Source organism: Dermochelys coriacea, chromosome 8 (assembly GCF_009764565.3).
Source record: "Dermochelys coriacea isolate rDerCor1 chromosome 8, rDerCor1.pri.v4, whole genome shotgun sequence".
Classification (NCBI taxonomy): Eukaryota; Metazoa; Chordata; order Testudines; family Dermochelyidae; genus Dermochelys; species Dermochelys coriacea.
In genome coordinates this window covers 49,778,563-49,805,979 of record NC_050075.1, presented here as the reverse complement: position 1 = coordinate 49,805,979, position 27,417 = coordinate 49,778,563, and the positions used below count along the sequence as shown (strand labels likewise).

The window sequence follows — 27,417 nt, the reverse complement described above, 5'->3', positions numbered from 1 at the left end:
GCCCTCTGATGATATTGCAGTCTTTTCTGGGGGGTTTTCCATTGGGAAGGCCATCTATGGCAAGGCTAAGCTCCTCAATAGTTGGTTCATCATCAAGTTGGTTCATGACAGGCAGGCTTTCGATGGCATTGATGGCTGCATCTATAACAATATTTTCACGAGAGTAAAGCTCAGAGTAGTGTTCTACCCAGCGATCCATCAGCTTGGTGTAGTCGTTGATTGTTTCCCCTGTTGTTGATTTCAATGGAGCAGTCTTCTTTGAAGTTGGACCCAAGGCTTTCTTGATCCCGTCATACATGTTTCTGATGTTGCCTGCATCAGTTGCTATTTGAATGCTTTTGCATAAGTGCAGCCAACAGTCATTAGCACAGCGTCGAGTACTTTGTTGTACCTTGGTTCTTGCCACTCTCAATGCTTGTAAGGTATTTTCATTTTGGTCTCTCTTGTAGTTGGTTTGGGCTATGCGTTTGGCCTCTACGATTAGTGTCAACTCACTGGAATATGCGTCAAACCAGTCATTGGTCTTGTTTTCCTTCTTCCCAAAGACTGACAGAGCTGTGTTGTAGATTGTGTTCTTCAGTTGCTCCCACTTCAGCTGTGTGCTTGTGGCACAATCACTGGAGTCCAGGGCTGCTTGTAGTATGTTTTTGTACTGCTGTGATTTTTCTTGGTCTGCTATGGCACTGATGTTAATACAACGACATCCTTTTTCTTTAGATCTGTGTATTTTCTTTGGTTTAAGCCTGACCTTGTTGCATACCAGAGAGTGGTCTGTGTCGCAATCAGCACTTTGATAACTGTGGATAATGAAGAGGATATTAAGGTTTGTATGCCTTGTGATGATAAGATCCAGTTGGTGCCAGTGGCCAGATCTGGGATGTTTCCAAGACACTTTGTGTTGAAGCTTTGTCTGGAAGAATGAGTTTGTTACACAGAAGTTGTAATCGGAACAAAATTCCAGCAGTGTCTAACCGTTTCCATTCATCTTACCAGTTCCATGTTGACCAAGGCAGGTGGTCCATGCTTCATGATCAGCTCTCACCCTTGCACATATTTGTGTTTCAGAATCCTGCTGGTCGTAGAACTGGTCCTTGATGTCAGAAGACAAGGAGAGTGCTGAGGCATACACACTCACAAGGTTGACTGGGCCCTCAGATGAGAACAAGCATAGTGTCAAAATTCTTTCTGATCCATTTGTAGGTGGCTCAATCATCCCCAGAAGTGAGTTCTTGATGGCAAATCTCACTCCATGCTCTCGCGTTTCTCAGCACTTTTCCCTGCCAGAAAAATGTGTAGTCTTTTTCCCTGAGAGATCCGTTTGATGCGAGCCGTGTTTCTTGGAGGGATGCAATATCCACATTGAGTCACTTCAGCTCATCATTGATCATGGCAATTTTAAGGTCCTCAAATAATCCAGTTGTCATAGTGCAAACGTTCCAGCATTCTATCTTTAAAGATGTTTTCTTTCTTTTACTGGATTTGCCTGGTGTGTTAATTTCAGTCCACTTGTCAAGTTATAAAACTCAAAGTTCCAAGCACCCATTGAAGCAGGCAGACTGTGGTGAGACAACACCCTGTTGTCTGGAGGCTGCCCAGTTTTATGGTGAGTTGTGGTTTTCCAGTGAGATACGATGATCTCTCCCACCATCAGAGACAGCCCCTGGTGCTAAATTCTACACCAAACGAGTAAGAGCTTAGAACCAGTGACTGCTGCCTCCCGTGTTGTGTCGACGCTTGAGGCAAAGCTGGAGTACCTCTCCAGGGTGCAAGCCTGGGCAGATAATTTGGAGGCTCTGACTTGCCCATGCATCAGGACCCCCCTTCTCTCAGCATCACCGATAAAATCCAGAGGAGAGGAAGAATCAATACATCTGGTCCCCAATCCGTTACAGGAGTTGCCGGAAAGATATTAAGATGTTAGTCTGACCACCTTTGGGGCTCCACTCCAGATTTTCTGTCTGAGTTTACTCTCATAAACTTTCATTCTCCTGAATTCACCCACAACGCAGTGGGGCTTTTCTGTCAGGGGTTGCTCCCTTAGCCTTATGCCCTCCCGGGCTACCCACAAGACAGTGAGTTTGATGAGCCGCAGGTAGTACCATCTACTGTCATTTACGATAGCAGGCACAGCCTGACCTGAGTAACTCTGATAAAATATAAGGGTCCTGATTCTCCATTGCCCTGTGCAGTCATTTATACCGGTGCAAAGAGGGTGTAAAATGCTACCAAGTTCAAAGAGTATCAGGATAAGTTAATGTCATTTGTGACAGAAATTGAAACCATATGCAATATCTTTGGGAACCATATTGTATTAAGTTTATGAATGTTTTATGTAGCATTATGGACTAGGGATCTTATGCAACTCCATGGGGGGAGGGTTACCACAGCTCCTCCAAGAACTAAAAAAGTGGGGGGAGATTACTGCCATCCCTGAGATTGCAAACAGCTCCAGAGAAGTATCACCTCCTCGGGTGGTTTGCATATACTCATTTAGGGCAGTACCAAAGGAGAGGCAAAAGAAAAAGGAAGAACTTGGGATTTAAAAGGCTGAGTTTACACAGACTCAGGGCATGTCTACACTACAGAGGCTACAGCACTGTAGCTATGCTAGCATAACCCCATAGTATAGGTACAACCTATAGCGATGGCAGGGGTTTTTCAACTGCTGTGGGAACATCACCTTCCCAAGCAATTGCAGCTAAGATAATGGAAATATTCTTCCATTAGCCCAGCTGTGTCTACACCGGGGCTTAGGTCAGCATAGCTACCGCACTCAGGGCTGTGGATTTTTCACACTCCTGAGCAAAGTAGGTATGTCAACCTACATTTTAAGTGTAGACAAAGCCTTAGGGTCTTTCTTTGGATTCAGCAAATGGACAGGACTTGTGGTCCTAAGGCGGCCCCAACCCTCGCTGAAGGGTTGGAAGGACTTAGGGCTATCAGGGCCCTATAGGACTGATGGGCTATTTCTGTTACATTTAGTGTGCATTTAGAGTCTGTTTTGTTTTACCTTTTTTCTGTGATGCTCTTGTCTTTGAATAAATGTGCTTACTTCGGATGAGTTGTGTGGTCACTGGTAAAACAGGGTTGTTGTCCTTGGAAAGAAACTAAGGAGCAGGGGCTGGACATTTGTCAGGCCTGCCTAGGATAATCACAACAAAGAGCAGGGGGCTGCAGCCTAAAACTCCAAGTTGAAAGTGAGTGGGACTTGGGACCCTGCCCAGAGAGAAGTGAAGGCTAGAGGCCTCAGACTTCAGGGCCATTGCTGGAGTGGACCACAGAGGAGGTGGGTTAAAAGTGCAGTTACCCTTCAATCTACAAGCTTTCAGGATGCATATAGCTCTTGCCTCATCTAGTTCTGCTGTCTGTGCCATTGCTAACAGCTCATAGTTATCCAATTATGTTCATGATGGTTTGGCCACTGCACAATTTCAAGTAGCTAATACCTGATTGGCAAAGTTACCTTTATACACAGTGATAAAAAGAGATCATGCAACACCAGATAAAAAAGGGATAGATATGTCTCCATCTAACTTCCCTTCACTCCTGTCCCCCATTACCTGTCACAGCTTTTGTGTTTGCTCTCTTGCTCTGCTGGCCTCCCTTCTCAGCCCAGATATAGATGATGTACTCCATGCCTGGCATCAGATCCGTTAGAGTGGTGATGCTCTTGTCTTTCCCCACAGCTATCTCTCTGGTGTCCCCATCAGCTGAGGAGTAGCTCACCATGTATCTGTTTATGGGAGCCTGGACTCTGTTCCAGGAGATGGTGGCCGTGCCCTCTGTCACTCGGTCGGTCACCAGGTTAATTGGGCTGTCAATGCCTGAGTAAAAGTGTGGATTATTAGAACATTATTAACAGATTCTAAACTGTCTCCTTGAAGCTTGTTTCTTTTGGTCTCTAAACTTTATTTTCATACTCTTAGAACTTTAGTTAGGTAAAGTACAATATGTACATAGGTTTCAGTATTCATGTCTCAATGGCTAAGCATCACTCTTGCTACTGGGGTTTTAGGACTGAAATATTGGGACAACTGAAGGTCAGAACTGAAGTGCATTGGAAGATGCTCCGGCAGTGGTATTGCAATTGATGCTGCAGGTAAAGTGCAGTGGCTGAACTCCCTAGGAAAGCCAGGAGTGGAATTTTTGGCTAGGGGCTCCAGCTCAAACCTGAGCTGTGAAAGGACTTGGGACTGGAACAGCATGTGTGCTGTAAGTCAGGAATGAGGCCCAATGAGAAGGGACAGAACTAAATTAGTAGGAGTCCTACAGACTACAGTTGGGGTACACTGGCAGAGGTGTGAGGAATAAGTGCACATAGCATTTACCCATGCTACATCTCACTTCTGCCAGTTCTATTTCCTCTCACAGGAAAACCAGTTTCTGAGAGCTTTGAGATGCCTACAAGGGGCACACTCCTACAGCATATAGCTGTGTGGCAAAAAGTCCTATGTTTTATATTGTGTGTAACAAACTAGGGGGATGACACATTCATAGCTAATCCAGTGTGAAGCCAGTCTGCTACTGTAGTATCGCATTCCAGAAATTCCCCTGGTTACCTGTCACAGCTTTCGTGTTTGTCCTTTTGCTCTGCTGACTTCCCTTCTCAGCCCAGATGTAGATGTTGTATTCCATGCCTGGCTTCAGACCTGTCAGGGTGGTGGTGCTCTGGTCTTTCCCCACAGCTATCTCTCTGGTGTCCCCATCAGCTGAGGTATAGCTCACCATGTATGTGTCTATGGGAGCCTGGACCCTGTTCCAGGAGATGGTGGCTGTATCCTCTGTCACTCGATTGGTCACCAGGTTAGTTGGGCTGTCAATTTCTGTGAGTAAAGGCCTTGATTATTACAATGTTATTGACTGATTCTCAAATGATTCCCCTAGGGCACCGTGTCTTCTAGATTCAAATCTTTCCATAACCTTAGATATTGTGTGAGATGGAGGAAAACAGAAGGCTGCTTACTTGTCAGCCCTATCACTCACATCTCACTAGGTAAATACTGCTCTTTCTATCAATGATTCTGGACTCATGACTGGAGGACTCAGAACTTGGCAGAACTTTTAGGGGGCCCTAGCCTGGAGTAATAAGCTTGTTGTGGGTCAGGATTTAGATACATTGGCAGAGCTGTGCATACTCTAGGACTAAAATAGCAGATGCCATAGGGGAAGATTGTGGTGCACTGGCAGAGCCCTGTGGGGGAAGTTTGCACAGAACCTATGTCAGGAGTGGGCAAACTATGTCTCGCGGGACACATCCGGCCCATCAGAATTTTTAATCTGGCCCTTGAGCTCCTGCCAGGGAGTAGGGTTGGGGCCTTTCCACATGGCTCCCGGAAGCAGCGACATGTCCCCCCTCTGGCTTCTATGTGGCTCCGCTCTCTCCACATGCTGCCCCTACCCCAAGCTCCACCCTCTCGCAGCTCCCATTGGCTGGGAACCGTGGCCAATGGGAGCTGCAGGGGCGGTGCCTGCAGACGGGGCAGCGAGCAGAGCCACCTGGCCAGCGCCATGCCTCCACATAGGAGCTGGAGGGGGGCATGCTGCTGCTTTTGGGAGCTGCGGGGTGGTGCCTGCGGACGGGGAGCATGCAGACCCATCTGGCCGCACCCTCCATGTAGGAGCCGGAGGATGGCATGCTGCTGCTTCCGGGAGCTGCTTGAGGTAAGCACCGCCCAGAGCCTACACCCCTGAGACTCCAGCCCTCTGCGTCCCAACCCCCTGCCTCAGCCCTGATCCCCTTCCCGCCCTCCAAACCCCTCAGTCCCAGCCTGGAGCACCCTCCTGCACTCCAAACCCCTCATCCCCAGCCCCACCCTAGAGCCTGCACCCCCAATTGGAGCCCTCAACCCCCCCTGCGCCCCAGCCCCCTGCCCCCTCCTGTCCTCTGAACGCCTCGGTCCCAGCCCAGATCACCCTCCTGCACCTCAAATCCCTTATCCCCAGCCCCACCCCAGAGCTTGCTTTCCCAGCTGGAGCCATCACCATCCCCCTGCATCCCAACCCCCAATTTTGTGAGCATTCATGGCCCACCATACAATTTCTATACCCAGATGTGGCCCTCAGGCCAAAAAGTTTTCCCACCCTGACCTATGTGCATTATGGAACCAGTCAAGCACCCCATTAAAGTTAATGACATTTTGCAATTGAGTAAATGGGAGTGGGGGTAAATCCTAAATCTCAATCTTGGAATGGCCTGAAGCATGTATGTACCTATGCCATGTTTGGCCACATAACTAATTGTTCTATAATGTATACTGTGCAATAAGCTGGAAGAAAACAGAACAAAACACAGCTAATCTTCAGGGAGCAGTTTGTGGTATGCAGTTAGCTAGTATCATATCCCAGAGATTCCTCTGGTTACCTGTCACAGCTTTAGTGTTTGCCCTTTTGCTCTTCTGGCCTCCCTTCTCAGCGCAGATGTAGATGATGTACTCCAGGCCTGGCTTCAGACCTGTCAGGGTGATGGTGCTCTGGTTTTTCCCCATGGCTCTCTCTCTGGTGTCCCCATCAGCTGAGGTGTAGCTCACCACGTATCTGTCTATGGGAGCCTGCACCTCATTCCAGGAGATGGTGGCTGTGTCCTCTGTCACTCGGTCTGTCACCAGGTTTGTTGGGCTGTCAATTTCTTTTAGAGAAGGTTTAACAGTGAAAAGCTACAGTGAGGATTCTCCCCAACACTTCATTAGGAGAGATCCATCAGTCCTTCCCCACTTTTCATGGTCCTTCCCCCTTAAACAGCTGTGAAAATGATACTGTTTCTTAGGCCAACAGCAAAGCTCCTACATGAATTAGCACACAGGAAAAAGCGCTCTCAGGGACTGGCCACTACCCTCCATCTACCCAGAGTGCAACTATATCGTTTCTGTTAAAAAAAAACAACACATCCCACAAGCACCAGATGTGCTAAGCCCCAGCACAGTGAGCAGCCACTAAACCATAGGGAGAGCAACCCTTACACCAGTTATCCCTCAGTGTCTTACTCTCAGGTTAGTTCTTGGAAAGGTCAAAATGGTGACCTAGGGAAGGTTTCTGAGGTTGTTTATGGCATTCTGAAGGCAAGTCATTAATTCCATGTTCATCCGACTAAGAGGCCTTGATGATGGCTATGTTTTACGAATTGAATGACCTCCATTGTACTGATATTAATGACTAGCATCTGTGAATAGGGATCCCTACCAGCACGTGTGATTAAAAGGCTCCATTTTCACAACTAAAAGCTAGTTCAGCCTACTAGTGAGAATTACAATTTACAGAACAGATTCTTGTCTCACTAATACCAGTGTAGATCAGGAGTAACTTCAGTGAAGTCAATGGAGTTGATAAACTGGTGTGAGGTCATGATCAAACTCCACACTTCTTCACCTGCCACTAGTTACCTGTCTCAGCTTTCGTGTTTGCTCTCTTGCTCTGCAAGCCTTCCTTCTCAGCCCAGATGTAGATGTTGTATTCCATGCCTGGCTTCAGACCCATCAGGGTGGTGGTATTCTGGTCTTTCCCTACAGCTATCTCTCTGGTATCCCCATCAGCTGAGGTGTAGCTCACCATGTATGTGTCTATGGGAGCCTGGACCCTGTTCCATGAGATGGTGACTGTGTCCTCTGTCACTCGGTCGGTCTCCAGGTGAGTTGGGCTGTCTATTCCTTTTAAGAGAGAGTTTGAAAGTGCAGAGTTAACAGACTCCCCGAGCAATATTCCACCTGATCCCAACAGTCACATTCCTTGTCATGTGTAGCATTTCTGCATTTCTTTTGCTCTACAGTGATCAGCAAACTCTTTCAAGAGTTTGAAAGTATTTTCCACCACCCAATTTTATTCTGTTCTTGACAATGGAGAGATACACCTAGCTTTATTTGGTTTTACTTTCTGGTCTGGTCAGCAGGAGGGCAGATAGCTTTGAGAATACAATTAGTGAGTTAAATCCTGGTGCAAAGCCAGAGAGCAGGGCTCAGAGTTGTATTACTGGTGGGTCCTACAAATATGGTGGCTTTTTAAAAACTTGAAATACATTATCTGTGGATGAAATGGCAGAATTATCTTTTAAATAGCTGTTTTGAATCCAGGAGGCACTCCTTCCTAGACTGATACCATTTCAAGAGAATGAAAATTTGGGGAGAATAATAATACTTAGTACATTTCATTTTCAATTACTTTACCAGCAATAGCTCATCCATCCTCACAATAGCACCCCAGAGGCAAGTATTGTTATCTGTGGATGAGGACAACGAGAGAGAAGGGCTAGATGACTGCCCAAAGACACAGGAGTCAATATCAGGAGTTCCTGGTTCCCAGCTTTAATCTCAGAGGAATGGACTAGTCCATTTACTAAGTGCCTGACACAGGGATCCTTTAAAGAAGAAATTAGTATTCTCCATTAAAGCATCCCAGTGGCGCCTTGGCCTCTTCACGCACTACCATGGGGAAGGGAGGAGAGAGAATGACCCAGAGATGGCAGGAGAACCATCTTAAAGGAAAAATGGTAGTACTGAATGTTGAATAATTCATAGATGTTCAGGTCAAAAAGGACCATTGTGATTATCTAGTCTAGTTCGACCTCCTGAACCATCCAGGCCAAGGACCCAGTAATTTCTGGTTGACTTACAGCATCTCCTTTAGAAAAGATATCTAGTTTTGATACAAAAGTTTGAATGATGGAGAATCCCCTAGATGAATGCTCCAATGATTAGCCTCACTTAACATTTTGCACCTTAATTCCTGTCTCCATTTGTCTAACTTCAACTTCCAGCCACTGGAACTCATTATGCATTTTGTTAATGCTTTTGGAGACCTAGTTTAAGATCACTTTAACGTCTGAGATGTCCTTTATTGGGAACTGTACCCAGTGCTGGCAATGGAGGATGGTCTTCTCCATCCCTTCTCTGGTACTAACTCTGGAGTGTTGGGAGAGGCTATGCAAACAACTCATGTACCGTGCAGCATCTGCAACCAACCAACCTGGGTGGGTCTCTCCCAAAGGAGCTCTTGTTCCACAAAACCATTACATAGCTGGCACTCCAGACAGCACACTTTATGCATCTGTGTTGCAGTTATGTTCTACAAATTCCCTTAAACTTCTATGAATTGGCTGATTTGGTCACACTGAAGAGAACGAGGGGAAAATATTAGAAGAATTAATAAGTTCATGAAAAGACTTGGGGCTGTGCAGCACTAGAATGGTCCTATGCAAAGCAGAGAGACACTAAAAAGGAGACGGAAAATAATAGCCACTGAAAAGGAGACGGAATCTATATGTTCACAATGTTTGAAAACATAGATGACAGATGGAGCCATCACGTTCCAAAGGCAGCAGTGCTTCCTGACCACACTTCCTTCCAAGGGTAACTGGAATCAGATGTCAAGAGTAGACAAGAGCACCGATCAAAAGAAAAGTCCAGCAGACTCCAGCCAGGCAGTGGCCAACAAAAGAGACCTTGGCAGTGCCAAACCCACCCAGCGATGCCATTAACAGAGAAGAGATGTGGGAGGGACGGAATGATGATTCCATTTGGGGATCTGTAGGTTTCCAGTAGTGTGGGAATCCTGGATTCCCATCTCACAGATGAAAAACAGATGCAGTCAGAGTGAGAACAAGGCAGAATTGCCCTGCTGTTTGCATGCAGCATTTGATTACTGGCTGTCGGAGGACCTCGCCAGCTATCTGTCCTCTGCACAGTGTGGTGACCAGAGCAACTTCCCCCCCCATATGCCTTCCTCACTCCTCTGAGAAGAGGACCCAGCCCTCTCTCCACCTTCCAAGCATCCCAGTTGCTACCCCTTGCTGCTGGTCCTACCTCCCATCTGTAACCCACACGCTCATCTGGACTGATGATGTTTTACATAGTAAGTTACAATGCAGCGTTGCTGAGTCTCACGATATTTGGTGTTTGTCTTAAAGCCCCAGCTCCCACAGTCTGGTGATTACCTGAAAATTTCAGGTTGTTTTTTTTTTGTTTTTGTTTTTTGTTTGTTTTTTAAGTTTTTAATCCTCATGATTGTGGAGAGAAGCTTGAAAACAAGAATCAACTCAAAACAAGCATCATCACCTAGGGAGCTTTGATCCTCCTTGGGACTTCTGGATACATACCAGTTCGGCCATTCACTATAGATGGTTTTCCTTCAATCTCATCCTTCACGGATATGACAATGATCTTATACTCTGTGCCAGGCTTCAGGCCTATAAGAAAACAAAAGGAGCAGTCCCAACAATTAGGGAATAAAGTACATACCATTTTCTTAGAGAAATTGCATCTTCTTCTCTCTGATTTTACATTACAGAGGAGTTTGAGTTGTGGACTGGGATTTGTACTTCTTGTTTGGAGAATATGTGAATATGATGTTTTGGTTTTAGGCTCATCTCTACAGGCCATACTGGTCATAAATTGTGGGGATTTCCATTTTACCCATCCTTAGTATTCCCAGGTCTGAAATGAGAGAGTAAATTTTATTTATATGAAGAAAGAATTAAAGTTGAATGAACGTGCATTGACATTTACTAGCCATACCACATGGGGAGCTTTTCCATGTGATGTCCGGTATCACCCTTCAACCCACACACACACAGAGAATATCCTCATCATGGCTACCTGTGAAGATGTGAACAAGTGCTGGACTTGGTGCAAAGAAGCAAGTAAAGCTGTAGAGCCAGATTCACAGCTGGGGTAAATCACTGAATTCAATGGAGCTATGCCAGTGTACACCAGCTGAGGATCTGCCCCACATGATTGGCGATATTGAAAGCGAGACTCCCAGCCAGACAAAAAGTAAATAATACCTCCTCTTTTGCTACAAGAGCAAGCTAAATAAAGTGCTCTGATCATTCACATTCAGAATCTCTCATGATTTGAGATCAGATTGAATGGAAATGGGTCCTATCCTGGGGTTCTGCCAGTTAAATTCCAGCCCCAATCCCTCATCAGCGAACATATGTGCTGAAGGGAACTCAGTATAGTTTCAAACTAACTTGACCAGTAGGTGCTAGAGGTGGTTAACCTGGCAGACTTTCATTTATGTACTACAAGGTTCATGGATAAAGGCTCATCTGGGTGTTTGTGGGGGAGAAGGGTGCATTGTAGGAGTCTCACAGCAGCAGCCTGGGCATGAAGTGAAAGAGTTCTGCTAACTGTCTGTGTCTGCTCCGAGCATCAGCCACACAGAAACAAAAGAGATGCTCTTCTCAGGTTATGGTTCAACAGTCAACCTCTCTCTTGTGCCTGTCTCTCCCCATTTCTCCCTGGCTGTGACCCATTTGGGCTGTACCCAGACACTTACCGCTGATGATGTATCTGCTCTTCGGTTCGCTGCTTTTAGGCACCACCACCTCCTTCTCCTGTCCTTGCAATGAGCTGAACCTCAGTTTAAAATAGTCCGGCTCTGTTGGGGGGTTCTCCCACTCCACTTCCAGCGAATCCTCCATCTCCTCTGTCACCCAGGCAGCGCTAACTGCAGATAGGGCTACGGAAGACAGAGTGGGGAGGGTGACGAGCAAGCACCACATTATCATTTCAGCAGCACCAAAGCCACCTCTTCTCCATGTGTGCACACAAGAAAGGAAAGAGCCAAACTACCTCCATCAGGGGTCTCAGGCCTCAAAACCAGGTACAATTTCTCAGATGAACTGAAGGGTTGTTAACTAGGCACAATGCAATTATTCTTTCAACAGGCCTGACTGTACTCACTGTTAAGCTCTATCCCAGCCATAGAGGACTCTGGCTCCTATGTCTTCTGTTACAAATAAATACATACTCCCCATAATCCAACCCTTTACTGGCTTTACCAAGGGCATTGAGATAGCACAGTGTGAAGATCTCATCACCTAAGTAAGGTCAGACTAATTCAGGTCTGGCCCAGAGATGCCTGAGGAAAACATAGCTACTGCAGGGAGTGGTGCTGACAATTCAAAACTGGCACTCTGCCGTCTGAGTCCATAATGCTACAACACTCCAGCATGATGTTAGGAAGTGCTGTGCACCTGGCATTGCCATACGTACAAATGAAGTCCTGACTACTTGTACTCTTTAAGGATCTTCATAGCATGCTGTACAGCCTACGTAGTACCTCTCATCCCCTAGCCAAATCCTACCTGGGTAATTACATTCTCCTTCTTTGAAACCCTTCTGTGTCCATTCAAATGGATGGTTCTCAGAGAGTAAGGAACTGCAATTTCTTGGAGAGAGGATGGCATAAATTAAAAAGCAAATTCCTCTACCTCCAACTGCAGAGAGGGAGCAGAGAGAAGGCTAAGATCAAAAGAGTGGAGTGAGGAAGTATATATGAGGCAAGATTGCTCAGGCAGAGATTGGTGGAGTGGAGAGAGTGGGCAAGGTTATAGGTCAATATAAGTTCTGAGGGGTCAGGTGGAAAGAGTCCATGGAGGATTCTGAAGGCCAGCAGGGCATTTGAGATCGACAGGAAGACAATGAAGGTGACAGAAGGCTGGATGCAGAGTGAGGGGGAGATGTGTCTGTGACGGTGGTAAACCAAGTGCCAGATCTGGCCAAGGTCATAAGTGTTAGTTAAGAGCTGACAAACTCATAGCTGGAAACCAAATCAGACCATCTTACGTTAATTTTGTTTAAAATAGGTAGCAGCCTTATAAGAATGTATTGAGTGTTTAGACTCTATGGAAAGCTTGTAAATTGCTGCATGCGTTAATCATATCAGTATTCCGTGCTATCAGGAAACACGTCAGCTTCACTTTATAACTTTGAAAATGTTTGCTCTGAACTTGTGAACCCAGGCACAGGAATCCTCAAGATTAAACTGGCCATTAATGAATATCACAGCACAAAGGGTTGGTGAATGGTCCTATCACACCTTAGAAATGCCATGTGCAAAGGAGCTCGTCTCATGGACTATAAGGCGAAATGTAAAATATAAAACAGGGTCACAAGAAAATTGTTCCTCCTTTGCTGTTTGAACTTTCACAGGGCCAAAGACACTAAGCTAAGGCAGAGATCCCCAGGGGTTACTCCTGGGTCTGCCCTGAAAGACACATTGAATTGACAGATTACTACATCTCTGTCATCTTTAGGAACCATAGATAGTAACTCATTTGCGTGTATGTTTGCTTACTTTTACCTGTAAATAATTCTCTCATTTCTTTTTCCTAGTTAATAAAACTTTAGTTAATTTATTACAGGATTGGCTACAGGCATTGTCTTTGGTGTGAGATCTAAGATGCAAATTGATCTGGGATAAGAGACTGGTCTCTTGGGACTGGGAGCAAACTGAACATTCTGTGATTTTTGGTGTAAGTGACCATTTATCATCAAGTCCGGATTTCCTGGGTGGCAAGATAGACGGGACAGCCTAAGGAGACTGTCTGTGACTCCTTGGTAAGACTGTTATAGTGATCCAGGAGTTCACATTTGTTACTAGGTCAGTAAAATCTAATTATAGAACATACCACCAATTTGGGATGTCTGCCCTGAGGTAGGCACTCCCGGTCGTGAGCCACTCCAGACAGCGTGACAGTGAAACATTCCTGCTTCCTGGAGTCAGAGAGTAAACTGGCCCCAGCATTGTGAACTCCCTTGAATTCAGAAGCAGGGAACAATGGCTGGGATTTGGGGGGGGGAAGAGAAATTCACCCCAAAAAACCTTTTGGGAAAAACATCTTTAAATGGGAGAAGAAAGGCTTAGAGAATGGGCCTTTCCAAAAGCTCAGACAGGAAGTCATGTAAAGTGCCATACACGCCCAAAGCCTAGCAGTTTGCTCCCCCTATAGTTTGAACCTGACTTTGAAGACCAGCAAATCCTTTGTTGGAGGAAAGGGACTTTCTAGTGCTCCCACCTGTCCTTGCTTGTAGGTGTTCTGGGTTACTGGAAATCCCCTTCTTCACATAATGAAGTGTGATCTGATACTTTGTGCTAGGATGAAGGCCCGGGATCTCATAGCTGAGCTGTCCTTTGGGCACTCTGACTTGTACTGCGGAGACCTCATGCCCTATCGGATAATAGCTGAGGAGGTAATAATCCACATCGAGCACCTGATCCCAGCTGAAGGTCAAAGAATCTTCCGTGGTCTTCAGCAGCTGCACATTCTGAGGAGCAATGACTACAGGAAAAAAAGGAAAAGAAATTATAAGACTGATATCTCATCTTGGGGCATGATCCAAAGTCCACTGAAGTCCATGAGAGTTTTTCCACTGACTTCAATGGGGTTTGGATCAGGCCCATATTTTGCACTGGTACAATGAATGAACAGGACTACAAAGACAGTGCTGGAGGCTGAAGTCCTCTGCTTATCCACAAAGAGGTATAGTTGCAGTGGACAATGGGAATTGAGAACACTCAACACTGCAATAAATGGGATATACTTAGCGCCATGGACATGTCAAGCATCAAAAGAATGCCAAGAAACAACTTCCTTAACACTCTCAGTGTCACCCATGGTACCAAGTATGTCTGTTGAGGAAAGACGCTCCTCCTTGCTTGGCTGGACGAGCATTGGCTGGATGAGTGCAATTACCATTTCATCATTCTTGTTCTGTGGCATTAAATAATTCTGTTACAACATCCAGAATTAGTGCAGGACCCTCTAATTGCCTAGTCAAAGAGGCTTGTCAGACATATAGACCCAGGAAGATCAAGACTGTCCTGGAGATCTGGGGGCAGGAACAGAACTCTAGGAAGGGCAGCACTTCTCAGTGTTCTACACTGGAGATAGCTGGTACCAGGTTATCCTCTAAAGCCAGTGCTCTGGTGTTGTAATCCGTGGCCTATATTTTCATTGGCACCCAAAGCAGTAACTCTGTAATAGTACTGAAAAGCTCAGCTATAGCTGGGGAATGACTTCATCATAGAATTTGAGCGGGAGCAAAAACGGGCCTTAACGCTTCTCACGACATTCGGTCCTGAACCTCAGAAAGACTACCCAGCTATCGCAGTGCTATACAACAGAACTCTCCTCACTCTACAATTGCTCAGTCACTTACAAATGCTGAAACTGCAGTTCTGAAGGTAAGCCAGGCACTTTCAATGCATTGACTTTCACAGCTACTGCTAGAAGGAGGCCAAACACAGGGATGAGTTACAGCTGTCAGTCACACAGTAAAAGACAGTCACAGGCGGCTACTGCAGGAACTAACTGCTTATTGGAAAAGTGATTTCAAGGTTGTAGAGAGAAGTTCAGATGCGAGGGAGCATGAAAGAGAAAGTCTGCATATGAGAGAGAAAGAACAAGTGCACCAGACTGCTTATAAATGAATATGTCGTAATGCATGTATGTGTATATGCATGAGAGAAATAAAAATCCAGAATCTCTAGTTTGGCTGTTTCATGGAGTCAATATTTTTGGGCCTCCTGCTCCCCTTGCATCAATAACAATTCTCTATCCATTGGGCACAGACCCTGTACCTTCAGTTTCTGCAGAAATCTTGCTCAATATTTGATGCACCTCCGGTCAAAGAGAACCTTCTCAGTAACAGTTTGAGTTCTATCACATCTTGAGCTGAGTAAATCCCACACTTGCTCTTTGACAGTCAGTTTACACTGTAAGGACACCCGATCCCACTAAGTTTACAGAAAGTGATAAGTGATAGCAAATAATGGTGACAGATGCTCAACAGGATCCAGCCTTAAGTGTTGCGCAGTATATTTTTATATCTTTCTGAAAGATTCAGAAAACTAACCAGTCTCATGCTTTTCAGTTAGTAAATTTATATACACTCTTCTTTGTAACTGTAAATTCTATTTTACACAGTAGATATTAAAGGGATACTATCAGTTCCTTTCCAAGGAATGAGGAAGAAACAACCATTTCAGATAAAATAAGGCTCGGATAAACTTTTCAGAAGAGCTTATGCTACTGAGGAGCCTAAGTTCCACTTTTAAGAATGACTTAGGCACTTAGTCAATTCAATAATACTTAAGCTCCTAAGTCACTTAGGCACTTTTGACAATTTTACCCCAAACCTTTTTGAACCTTTCCCAAAACTTGAATCAAACACCCAATGATTTTTCCACTATCAAAAAAGCTGGATTAACTTTTTAATATACGTAGGGCTTTTTATTTTTACATTTCACGTCTTGGAACTCCCTGATTTTGTCCAGGAGTAAAAGCAGAAATACCTCCAGGGTATTTCTTGGTGCTATTCCATGACACAGCAAAAAACCAGGAAATAGTGAACATCTGCTCAGATTTCCATAACACATAAGCAACAGCTGAACTTTCAGCGACCGAACTGAACTTCTGAATCTGTTGCGGTTGGCGCATCACAAAACAAGACTGTCTCAGTTCCTATTCCTATGCTGGGAAACAAGTGTTACAGTTTATTCCAATGGATTAATGTGCAGGTTTTAAGGATTTATTTTATTGTATTAAACCAATCTTTAGATTTTCACTAAAAGAAAAGGAGTACTTGTGGCACCTTAGAGACTAACAAATTTATTAGAGCATAAGCTTTCGTGAGCTACAGCTCACTTCATCGGATGCATTTGGTGGAAAAAACCCTCTGTTTTTCCACCAAATGCATCCGATGAAGTGAGCTGTAGCTCACGAAAGCTTATGCTCTAATAAATTTGTTAGTCTCTAAGGTGCCACAAGTACTCCTTTTCTTTTTGCGAATACAGACTAACACGGCTGCTACTCTGAAACCTAGATTTTCACTGTTAAAGTTACTTTATTGTAGGTTTAAGATGCGTTACAGTCAGTCTGGTCTACATTGACCAAGCAAAAATTTGTTAAACAGTTTAGACTAACCAGAGCTGTGGTTCCCAATCGCATGATCTTCTTGCCTCTCTCTCCCCACCAAGTAGCTTATTGCTAACAGCCATAAATACTGCTTGCTGCATCTAATACAGTATTTTCCTGGCTTCTTCCCACTATCTTCTTAAGCTCACATTGGCACCAAAAAAAAAAAAAAAGATGTTACTTGATACACTTCTTATAGTGCAGTAATAATGTGTACAACTAGTTGATTCTATTGCTTATTATTTGGGGTTCAGGCCCTCTGTTCTCCCTCTGGGGTATCTGGACCCTGATTGTCACAACTACAGAAGTCAGTTTACATCTTCAGGAATGAAGAAGTCACGTGCACTAATTTTAGGCATTATTTGGGCCTTTGAAATAACTCAGGGATAAGGAGATAGTTTTCTTTCCTTCTGCAAAATCATCAGAACTCGCAAAAAGCTGGTGATAGACTGGTCATTAATATCATTGTGTGATGTATGTGTGGGTTGTGCATAAAGAATTACATATGTGTGCTGGAAATATGTTCTTAAAATGTGTTTCAGAAGCAATGTATAAATCCAGCCTGCCCTAGACAAAGAAATGTGAAATTTCCTGGCTGATTGGCTTGATTACTGGCAGAGAATCCGTCACTTAAGGAACAAAGAACAGAAACCTCTGTGTCTGTAAAAAATGGATTCTCGTGGCTTGAAGGGCAGGAGCTGTTGGTAACTCTTAAGTGAGAAACCTATTTAGGCAAAGACTATAACGTGCTAGAATTAAGTTTAGTCACTAGAAGGCATGTATGGTTTGGTTTGTAACCAGACCTGTCTCTTTTTCTCTTGCTTAGTATCACTTAAACCTCTGTCCTTTTTATTAGTAAACTTATCCTTATTTTATTACAAAACCATCTCAGTGCTGCTATATTGAATTAAGTGTGAGTCCTCAATTAAACAAGTAAACAGGCTGGTGTGTGCTTTGTCTCTTTGGAGGCAGCGAACTTTTAGATGTCTCTGGGGAATTCAGGAAATGAGGTTCACTGACTGTTACCTGCAAGGCAAGGTTAAGATTAGCGGAGTCTCAGGGAGTTTGCTGGTGAAACAGACATGGCAGGGAGCTGACACACAGTCTAAGTTCCAGCAAAGCTCTCTCTTACTGAGGCAGAGAGGTAACACAGTGGTTTATGGCTGTGGGTGCCCTGAGGAGAGCACCACAGTAGTGAAGAAAACTAAAAGAAGTTTGATCCCTGCAGCAAACAGGTATTGACAAATCCAGTGTACACCATAGCCCTTCTGATGGGAATAACATCTTACCCATTTGGTCAAAAGATACATTGCTTCAGCAATCATGAAGCCACTAAACATGATGGTAGTGTAATTTGTCCTACTGGGAAAGGCTCTCTCTTGAAACTAATTGGGCTATTTTCCCAGCGATCTCTCCTCACTTCATCCACAGCTCTAGCCAAAGTCCATCCTTAGAGGTGCATACACAGTTCCCATCGCCTTTAGTTGAAGCTATATAACGCAAGGGCAGAATATGGCCCTTCATTGCCCTGGAACATACATGGGATTTGGGTTTACTTGTGGTAAAATAACCCCAAACACACAGGACAGATCTTGTTCTGTATGTAAGTGCAGTTTGGATGGAGCAGGCACTATCTGCATCCTTTAAAGTGAAGGACCCAGCACAGAAAAACAAAGTTGTCTATTAGTCAATTGCATGGAATAGTGACCCAGGTGGCTGCAATATCAACAAGCTGTCACTATTTCCCCTTCCTGGCTTTTCACTTCTAGATCATCAGTGGCATGTTTTGATGAGGTGTTGATACAGGTCACCTGCCATCTCATCTAGAAACAATACAAATTCTGAGATCAGCTAGAGCCATTCACCCAGGCAGATGTGACAAACCAAAGCCCTTCTGGGGCCTGATCAATAAATTGCAGTCATTTGTCCAGGGAAATGGTATGATGAAAACAAGAAAGGTAAACAAGTGCTTTGGACACTTAGAAACCACTGAAAACCCTCCTTCTTTCCCTCCTCTTTGGTAACAAACAAACCTGCACTGTATGAAGTGAAAGGATTCTTTACATAAACAATACTAATTGCTGAGGGAAGTATGAGGACAGATGGGGTTTGGATGACTATATGCCAAGAGTCCATCTTGTGTTCTCATTACTATTATAAATCTTTCTCCATTAGCCAGTTGCTTCTCAGGAAATAGATTAAAGCCCTATGGCCTAAGCAAGCAGGAAACCAGGAACATGTTTCTAAATTCACTACTGGGTTGAAAGCTCACATATCTGCCTGTTAGGAATCCTGGCCCCATTGGAGAGTCTCAGCTTCTCATACTTTAAAACCCCCTCCACTTTCCACCGTTCCTATTGCTTCTGCTCCAACACAATGATTTTCAAGCAAAGGCAATAACTTGACAGAAAAATTTGGTTTTAATCAGGTGCCACGTTTATTTAAGGTATCCCAAAGTGCTCTATAGAGTGATGAGGTGATGTTCAAAAAGAGCACAAGTCAGTATCTCAGGTTTAATATCTAGTCCTGCCATAGCTCCTTACTGATCATAAATGAATTGTAAAAATTAATTAGTGCAAATAATTGTGCACTTTAGGGAGTAGATACGTTCTAGTTGCTCAGATATGCCAGTAAGAATGACAACAAATTATTAAATGTGTCTTGTTGTGTGCAAAGAGATGTAAACATCAGTGAAACTGTATCACCGCAGCACTCGGTAGTAATCCTTCAGGATCCAGAAGTCTCTTTCTCAGAATATGAAACATGTGAAATATGTCAGTTTAATGACATCGGAAGAGGAGAGCTTGGCGGATGCTGAAGAAATATAAACCTAAGTCACACAGGACTTAGGAAAAGTATTTTTCCTTTTTGTGACCTTGCTGATCTAGTCATAAGTTACAATACAAAATGAATTGTATAATGTGTATTAATTTTATAACGTGTTCACCCTACTACTGGAGCAACAGCAGCAACAACAGCATGGGGAGGAAGAAGCCAGGTTCCATTCAGACCCTTCTCTTTGGGATGCAGGGCCAGAATCCCCTTGGGAGACCAGAGACAATTCTGGCTGCCACCCTCACAGACCTGGCTGCCCCTCTGACAGCAGGCACTCCTTGCTCATTTCTGTGGACAGAACAGAATGATCGTAGACGGAGAGGTAAATAGAAAACCTGGAAAGAAAGACTGGGGGTTGACTCGGATGAGGTGTTGGTTAAGAGCTTTGGTATGGGGGAGAATTTTGTCTCTAGCACTTTTTTTAAACAAGGTGAACCAATGAGCAAATGTCGTTTTTGAGGAGCAAGTTCAGAGCTTTAATACTGATTCAGAGCACAGGGGATCTTGATTTATAAGGTATTTCACTTACAATAATCTGCCTGTACTCAATTCACCTGCCTCAGAAGGTTGAAGGCCTGAGTTGACATGGCTGGGATATGAACTTGCAGTTATAGGGATTTAAAAGACATTTCAAACTGGATGACTAGGTCATTGAGCCATTTTTATGGGCATTAAGGCTTTTCAAGGTTGGGAAGTAGTAATGGTAGCAAGCCCTCAAACTGGCAGCTGGGGTTGAGCTGGTTGTCCAGAACAGGATCCACTCACTATTTGACTAGGGCTCCTAGGGCACTTTTTATGGTAAAAGACCTTGAATGAGACTGAGATTTCAGAGGAGACCTATTGGAATGAGGTGCCCAACTCCTCCTGAAAGTCAATGGGATTTGGGCACATAACTCCCTTAGGCCCCTTTGAAAATCTCAGACTATAGATTCAACTTAATAGATACATTTGGAGAAACAACAGCAACATAAAACCTTCCCTAGTAGACACCCTCCAGCAAAGGCAGACCTGCACAAGGAAGGGGATTATGGTAACGATTTTCAGCTTTGTCATTCTGTGTAAAAGCAGACAAATGCAGGCTAAGGTTAATGACCCAAAGAGCAAGGTCATGCACAAAGACTTCAGCAGACATCCTGCAGCAAGGAGCCTCACCGATAGTGTCTTTAAACTAAGGAGGTTCTGTTCCTGGTCCAGTCCAGTTGGAATCTCTGGAAAGAGAGCAGGGTCAGCTCACTCAGGTCTAATCAGTCAACCCCCATTGCCTTGTGCAGATACAGGACAAGAAATAGCTTCTCAAATGGGAGTTTCCAGTAGCAGCAGTGGGAGCAAACAACCTAGCTAGATTTAAGATGGAGCTTGATCAGTTTATGAACAGGATTATATGATGACATTGCCTGAGACAGCAGGAGACTGGACTTTATGACCTACAAGGTGCCTTCTAATCCTAAATTACCAACTGCCTCAGCCCAGAGTAGATTATTGAAGGTTTTCATGTACCATTAGTCACAGCTTGTACTGAATCCTCTGGCTTACTTACAACCACTGCAGACTGCAGCAGGCAGGCAGACCTGGCTGACCCCCTTGCTTTTACTCCCAGGACCGATCTATGGGTTAGCATCCCTCCTTGGTTATAGGCCTCCATATCCAGCCTTTGGTTATGGGGTGGGGATAGCATCCTCTTCAGCTAATGGATGTTGGGTGGCATAAGGAACCAAACATACGCCACAGTGGGCAGGAAGGAAGGGGGATATAGGCGACACTCCAGGATAAAAGACAGAGGGAAGGAATAAAAGGAAGGTGATTCTTACCCTGGGAGCAGTCAAGCCCAATGAAACCATCGTGGCAGTAGCACTCGCCACTGTCACAGAAACCGTTGCCACTGCAGTCATTGGGGCATCTCTTCTCGCTGCAGTCATCTCCAATGAACTCCTCATAGCACTGGCACACACCATTGTTGCAGATTCCATTGCCACTGCAGTTCATAGGGCACAGCCGCTGACTGAAGTCTTCACCAACGTAGAGTTTGCTGCAGATGCATTTGCCATCAACGCAGCGTCCATTGCCATTGCAATTGTTGGGGCAGCTGGGACGGGAGCAATCGCTGCCCTCCCAGCCTTCATCACAGTCACATCCACAGATCTCTTTGATGAAAGTTCCATGGCCACTGCAATTCGAGACACCTGTCCAGTTGGGGACCCAGAGCCGACATCAGCAGGTAGCATGCAGGAGAGAAAGAGGCAGGCAAAACAGCATTAGAAACAGAGCCGTAGACAGATAGAGAGAAGGTCTATTCAAAACCACTGGTAGGAAAGAGAAACTAAATGGACTGATTATAGTTGCATCCACTAGGGTCACATGAGACAATCACCTGGGCATTCTTCTTTGTTTTAGACAGTTACCTATCAAAGAAAAAACAAACAAACAAATTCTCAACATTTTCCTTTAAAATGAACAATTCTGGGACGGGAAACAAAACAAAAAACCTAGGAATGCTACAACCACGCCTCCTGCTGATGTGGAATTCCAGAATGTCCCCACTCACAAACTCAAGAACTCCATGCCCTGACTTCTCAGACACTCCAGAATTCCTCTCAAAGCTGAAAGACACGTTAGCACATTTTGGGAACTTCAGCTTTCCCCGCCAAGCCCAGGAACCTGAGCCTTACCCCACCTTGGAGATTCGAGTTTGACTCCTTCAAGATCAGGAAATCAAGTTATCTTGGATATGCAGGAGTCTAATCCAAGCCCAAACTCTTCCAGAAACCCCAGAATTCCACACCCCGCTGCTGAGTCTGAGCTCCTTGCCACTGTGAGGACACTTGAAATCACGCTTACCCCTGCCCATCACCACTGGGGAGCACATCAAACCAAGCACTCCATCGTCTCATAAACAGTAGAATTCCAGCCCAAGTTCTGGAACCTGAGCTCCCCCCAAATCCCAGTGAAGTCAACGGGAGGCTTTCCATTGGCTTCAATGGACTTTGGAAGTCTCTGTGTCAGGAACTCCAGGATTCCCCACCTCAAACTCAGGAAACTAATTGCTCCCATTAATCCTGCTTTCCATATGCCTCAGACTTCCATACCCCAATGTAAGAAACCTGGGCTCCAGCCTACCCAGGACTTTTCCAGTAGGGAATAGCAAAGCACAGAGAGGGACATACAATTAAAGTTACTGGAGTTAGAGAGAACACACTACAAAAAAATAAATCACAGTATGATGCACACCTTGGACTCCCCCACAGCACCTCTGTACTCTGCAGGCCTCCTTGAGCACCATCATTTCTTTCTCCATCTTTTCCACCCTTTCCACCAGATCTTTCATGTGTCCGAAAGCTTCACAGTCACCTCTCAGTGTCTGAACTCGGATGTTGTGTCTGAATATGATATTCTGCTCCTCCTCCTTGTCCGCATCCCCAGCAGCAAGCAGCACATGACTGTCGTTTTTGAGCGGCAATGGGTCCGCCTCCACCTTGATCTGGGATGATTTGGGTAGGTCAATCTTATATGAGTGGCTGAAGGAGATTTTCTGACCATTGCTGGTACAGTTGTGAGATTCATGGGGGAGCTGAACAGCAGCTATTTGGAGAGCAAGGTACAGGAACAACCCCTGAGAGAAAGTAAGCCAACTCCAGACACTCATCTTGTAGTTTGTCAGAGGGAAGGATCCTATAAAAACAGCGAAGCTGGTTTCAAGGAGAAAAAAAAAAGATGAAAAAAATCCTACCATAAAACCATAAGAGATCATGGCTTGCTGTGATGCTATCTGGTGCTGTGAGCTCACAAGTTCATCAGTGACAGGTTGGTCAGTATTTGGATAAGACATATACAAAGAATATCTGTGTGATACAGAAAATGGTAATTGTGTTGACTCAGTAGGCGACACTCTTCCTTATGAGTCAGTACTGAATTAGAGTCCTGACCCATCATTAGCAGGCACTGTGCTCTGCAAGATGACATCTTTCAGATGAGACTTAAAACCTGATTATTAAAGTCCTGATTATTAACTATCCAGTTGCAATTTTAGTACAAGTAAAGGTGTTGGCCCTACCTGACATTAGGTCTAGCTAAATTCCCCTGCAGTTTAAATAGATATAGTATTTTTTCCCTCAATTATTACATTAAGCTGCTGTACACTGTTGCAGTGTGCTGTTAAACATAGTTCACCCCAGAGATTGCTGCATATCAGTGGTGGATGGAGTAAACGCTATACAGTGAAACATGCTTTAATGCAGTCACTCAAGAGTGACAAAAATCAGCTCCTTAAGAGAGGTGATTTTCCAATAAAGTCTGTAGCAGAATTGTTCTCGGAACATTCAGAATAATATCTTGGGGCAGCCTCTTATGAAAAGAGGTTGGCTAATACAGATTGTTAGGTATAGATATTCAGGCCTGCCTGTAAAGGCCTATACTTTAAGAATGTAGGTATATGTTTATCATTCAGCTAGTAATAGAAGTATACAAGAAAGAATCTGTCTAAGGGCCTTCTCTCACCATGACAGTCTGAGGCCCTGTTCTTAGGCCAATGCCTTTGGCTAAGCAGCAGAGGCAGCCATAAGCTGGGACGCGATGGTCACATCCTCACATTCCAAACTAGTCAATATGGGGCTGTTAGGAAGGTGAACCAATCTATCACCTCCAGAGAAAGGGAAGAGCCTAGAAGATGTAAAAGGAAATTTAGGCTGATAGTTTTCTGTCTGGTAAGAACTCACTTATCAATAGACACAGCTGGGAAACCCTTATGTCTTTATAGATGTAGTTGTGAAATCCTCACTTCTGTATTGTTTTGTCATTATAGTTCCCATTTTGCTATTGTTTATTTGCATGGTCTCTGTCTGGTTCTGTGATTGTTTCTGTCTGCTGTATAATTAATTTTGATGGGTGTAAACTAATTAAGGTGGTGGGATATAATTGGTTAGCTAATCATGTTACAATATGTTAGGATTGGTTAGGTAAATTTCAGTAGAATGATTGGTTAAGGTATAGCTAAGAATATTACTATATAAATTAGGGGCAAACAGGAAGTAAGTTGGGATTCGAAAATAAGGAAAAAGGAACTTGGATTTAAGCTTGCTGGAAGTTCACCCCAATAAACATCGAATTGTTTGCACCTTCGGACTTCGGGTATTGCTGCTCTCTGTTCATGCGAGAACGACCAGGGAAGTGGGAGAGTGAAGGAATAAGCTCTCTAACACAGATGCGTTTCCACCAAATGCATCCGATGAAGTGAGCTGTAGCTCACGAAAGCTTATGCTCTAATAAATTGGTTAGTCTCTAAGGTGCCACAAGTACTCCTTTTCTTTTTGCGAATACAGACTAACACGGCTGCTACTCTGAAACCTAACACAGATGGTGTCTTGCATAAGTTTCACTGCATATAGTTTACATAGCTGTTTGTTAATTGGAAAATATCACAGGATCCTTTGGAAGGAACTGCACTGTACAAATGTACAATATTTTTATTTATCGTACAGTGAATTTAGTGCTGGTGTAAGGTACCAGGTTCACAATCAGGGAGGCTGAATAGTTTTCTCCATACAACAAGTTCAGTGGAGACAATGCTAAGCAAGACTTTCACATACTGCTCTGTCTGCGTGCCTGCATCCTGACCTGGAAGTCCCTCTTCTAAGAGAGAGGAAGCACAGCTTCCATGCTGGGCATGCAGGCAAGGGCACTAACTGTGATGAGGACACTTGTACATTATCAACTGGATTGAGAAATCAGCTCATTTCATATGGGTCACTGAATAACAATCAACTGGTTACCATCAGCCTGGGTGATGTTTGAACCAGTATCTAAAGGTTCAAGGCCCTGTATTACCAGTTCCTTAGTCATCCAGTCTACCACTCCAAAGACTCCTTTTCAGTCTAAATCATGTTAGTGGCCACTGTGAAATAAAGACTGGGACTCAATTTGTGCATGACCTTGGAAAATTAACTCTGCTTCTTCTAAGATGTTCCACATTTTGACCCTTGCATTGTCCTGAACCTGGGGAAGTCAAGGTGTTACCCCACATTCTATTTTAAACTACTGTATGATGACATGGTGCCATCCTGAGTTTTGAGGTCTCTCTAAGGATTTGAAGTGCTTGGTTTAACTGGATGTCAGATTTGCTTTATAGTCACTGCAAAGGTAATCCAGGAGCCACACCAGATAATCTCATTGTTAGATTGAGTGACAACATGTCTGACAAACTAACTGATGCCAATGGGAAAGATAATTTCTGGCAGGTTTAATCATGGTGGCACTTGTAGTTAAGAGTGAAGATTGTTACACACACACACACACACACACACACACACACGCAGAGCAGGGGCAAACCTACTTTTCATGTTCCAAATTCTGCCTAGGATCTCCCCATGACGTTACAGATCCTCACTTTGACTATCCAGTGCCTGAAATCATGGCATATGGAGCTGTCCTTTAGAGCCTCCTTGGCAGGGTTCAGGAAGAGTACCCTACTTATTCAGAAGCTTGAGGCTCTGGCTTCTAAAAAACAATAACAAATGTATGTAGGGCCAAATGCTCAACACCTTACTCAGCACACTCAGGCAGAACACTCACTAACATTAACAGGAGTTTTGCCAGGGGAAAGAGTGAGTGAAATAGCATAAGGACTTCAAGGTTCAGTTCATGAGCCTTTATTATGTATAAAGAAAATTTTAAAAATGAGAAACAGTCTGTAGCTTTTTCCTTCCAGCATTTGTCAAACTCTATCTAACCTATTTTTCGTCTCTCAGCACATTATTCTGCTGATGCAGGACTTCTTCATCCTTGTTCTGAGGTTTTGCAACCACCTGTTAGCCAAGGAAGATGAGGCTTTTAATCCTCTCTCCCATCCCTCATCATCTGCTATTCCATTTCCAAACTATTTCCAAACCTCCCCTTTCTTAGGCAAAGAGCCACAGAAATTAACTACCTTCAGCTCTCTTTAACCCTCTGAAACATATCAAGTAATAAGGGTTGTCCTCGTCTCAAGGCTTTGAACCAACATAGTACTTGAGATCCACAGATTTTCACACCAGACCACAGACAGGGTGTCCAGAACCTTATTTTACAGGGTTTATTTTCAAAGCCCCGGAAATGAAAAACCCACATACATGAAAAGCCCTTTTCTCATCTCTGGGTATCGCATGCCATTCTATGTTGTAACATGATGTCTCTACTAATTAGACTCTCTTGAGCACCGCAAATTGATCTCAGATTTTCCTGGGCAAGCAGATCACTCAAGAGAAAAACTCCTGAACATAGCACTTCTGTCAAATGTAATGAAAGAGGATACCAGTACTTCTGGCTTCAACATCATGTAATAAAAGAGATTTTCCCCTGCTGTTTAAGAAAAAGAGGGTGGTTGTAACCAATCTTTCATTGAGAACATTATGTCATATGTATAAGATCATGTAACTGGAAGTAATAGGGTGAAACTGAGTAAAGGAAAGGTTTAGATTGAATACCAGGAATTTTTTTTTCCTAACAGTCAGATCTATTGGACTATGGAATAGTCTCTTAAGGAAAGTGGTGGAAGATACATTGCTTGTGACATTTAAACCTCAACTTAGTAGAACACTAGATAATAAGACACTGTAGAGAACAGACAGGATTCTCATGGGAAGGATAAGATGATCTAATCCTGTAGGTCTTTTCCATTCCTAATGTCGATGCCTGTGTATTTTAGTGTACTGAATTTTGCAATTTGCTGTTCTGGACAACAGTATTTCTTCAAGTTAACTGGGCGATGTATATATTACTTGTACTGCTGTGCCACTTTATCGCTCTAGCTCCTTTGTGCTAGGCATCGTACAAGCATAAAACAAAATAGGTCCTTGCCCCACAGAATTTACTATCTATGCAAACATTTAAAAAGTAACATAGTTTTAACATCTTCTGTGAGTGCT

General features: G+C 44.1%; 1 protein-coding gene across 2 annotated transcripts in view; it reads right to left on the bottom strand.

The window, feature by feature from the left end:
• TNN (tenascin N) overlaps window positions 1–27,417 on the bottom strand; it is a 53,955-nt gene that overhangs the window by 16,715 nt on the left and 9,823 nt on the right. For both annotated transcript variants that reach the window (XM_038414354.2, XM_043491111.1), the window contains 9 exons: window positions 22,751–23,208; window positions 21,334–21,705; window positions 13,790–14,053; window positions 11,266–11,448; window positions 10,082–10,171; window positions 7,377–7,640; window positions 6,362–6,625; window positions 4,560–4,823; window positions 3,561–3,824 (listed from right to left, as the gene is read on the bottom strand). In XM_038414354.2, coding sequence (XP_038270282.1) covers window positions 3,561–3,824; window positions 4,560–4,823; window positions 6,362–6,625; window positions 7,377–7,640; window positions 10,082–10,171; window positions 11,266–11,448; window positions 13,790–14,053; window positions 21,334–21,705; window positions 22,751–23,165 — 2,380 coding nt within the window. In that variant the 5' untranslated portion in view covers window positions 23,166–23,208. The remainder of the gene's footprint in view (window positions 1–3,560; window positions 3,825–4,559; window positions 4,824–6,361; window positions 6,626–7,376; window positions 7,641–10,081; window positions 10,172–11,265; window positions 11,449–13,789; window positions 14,054–21,333; window positions 21,706–22,750; window positions 23,209–27,417) is intronic.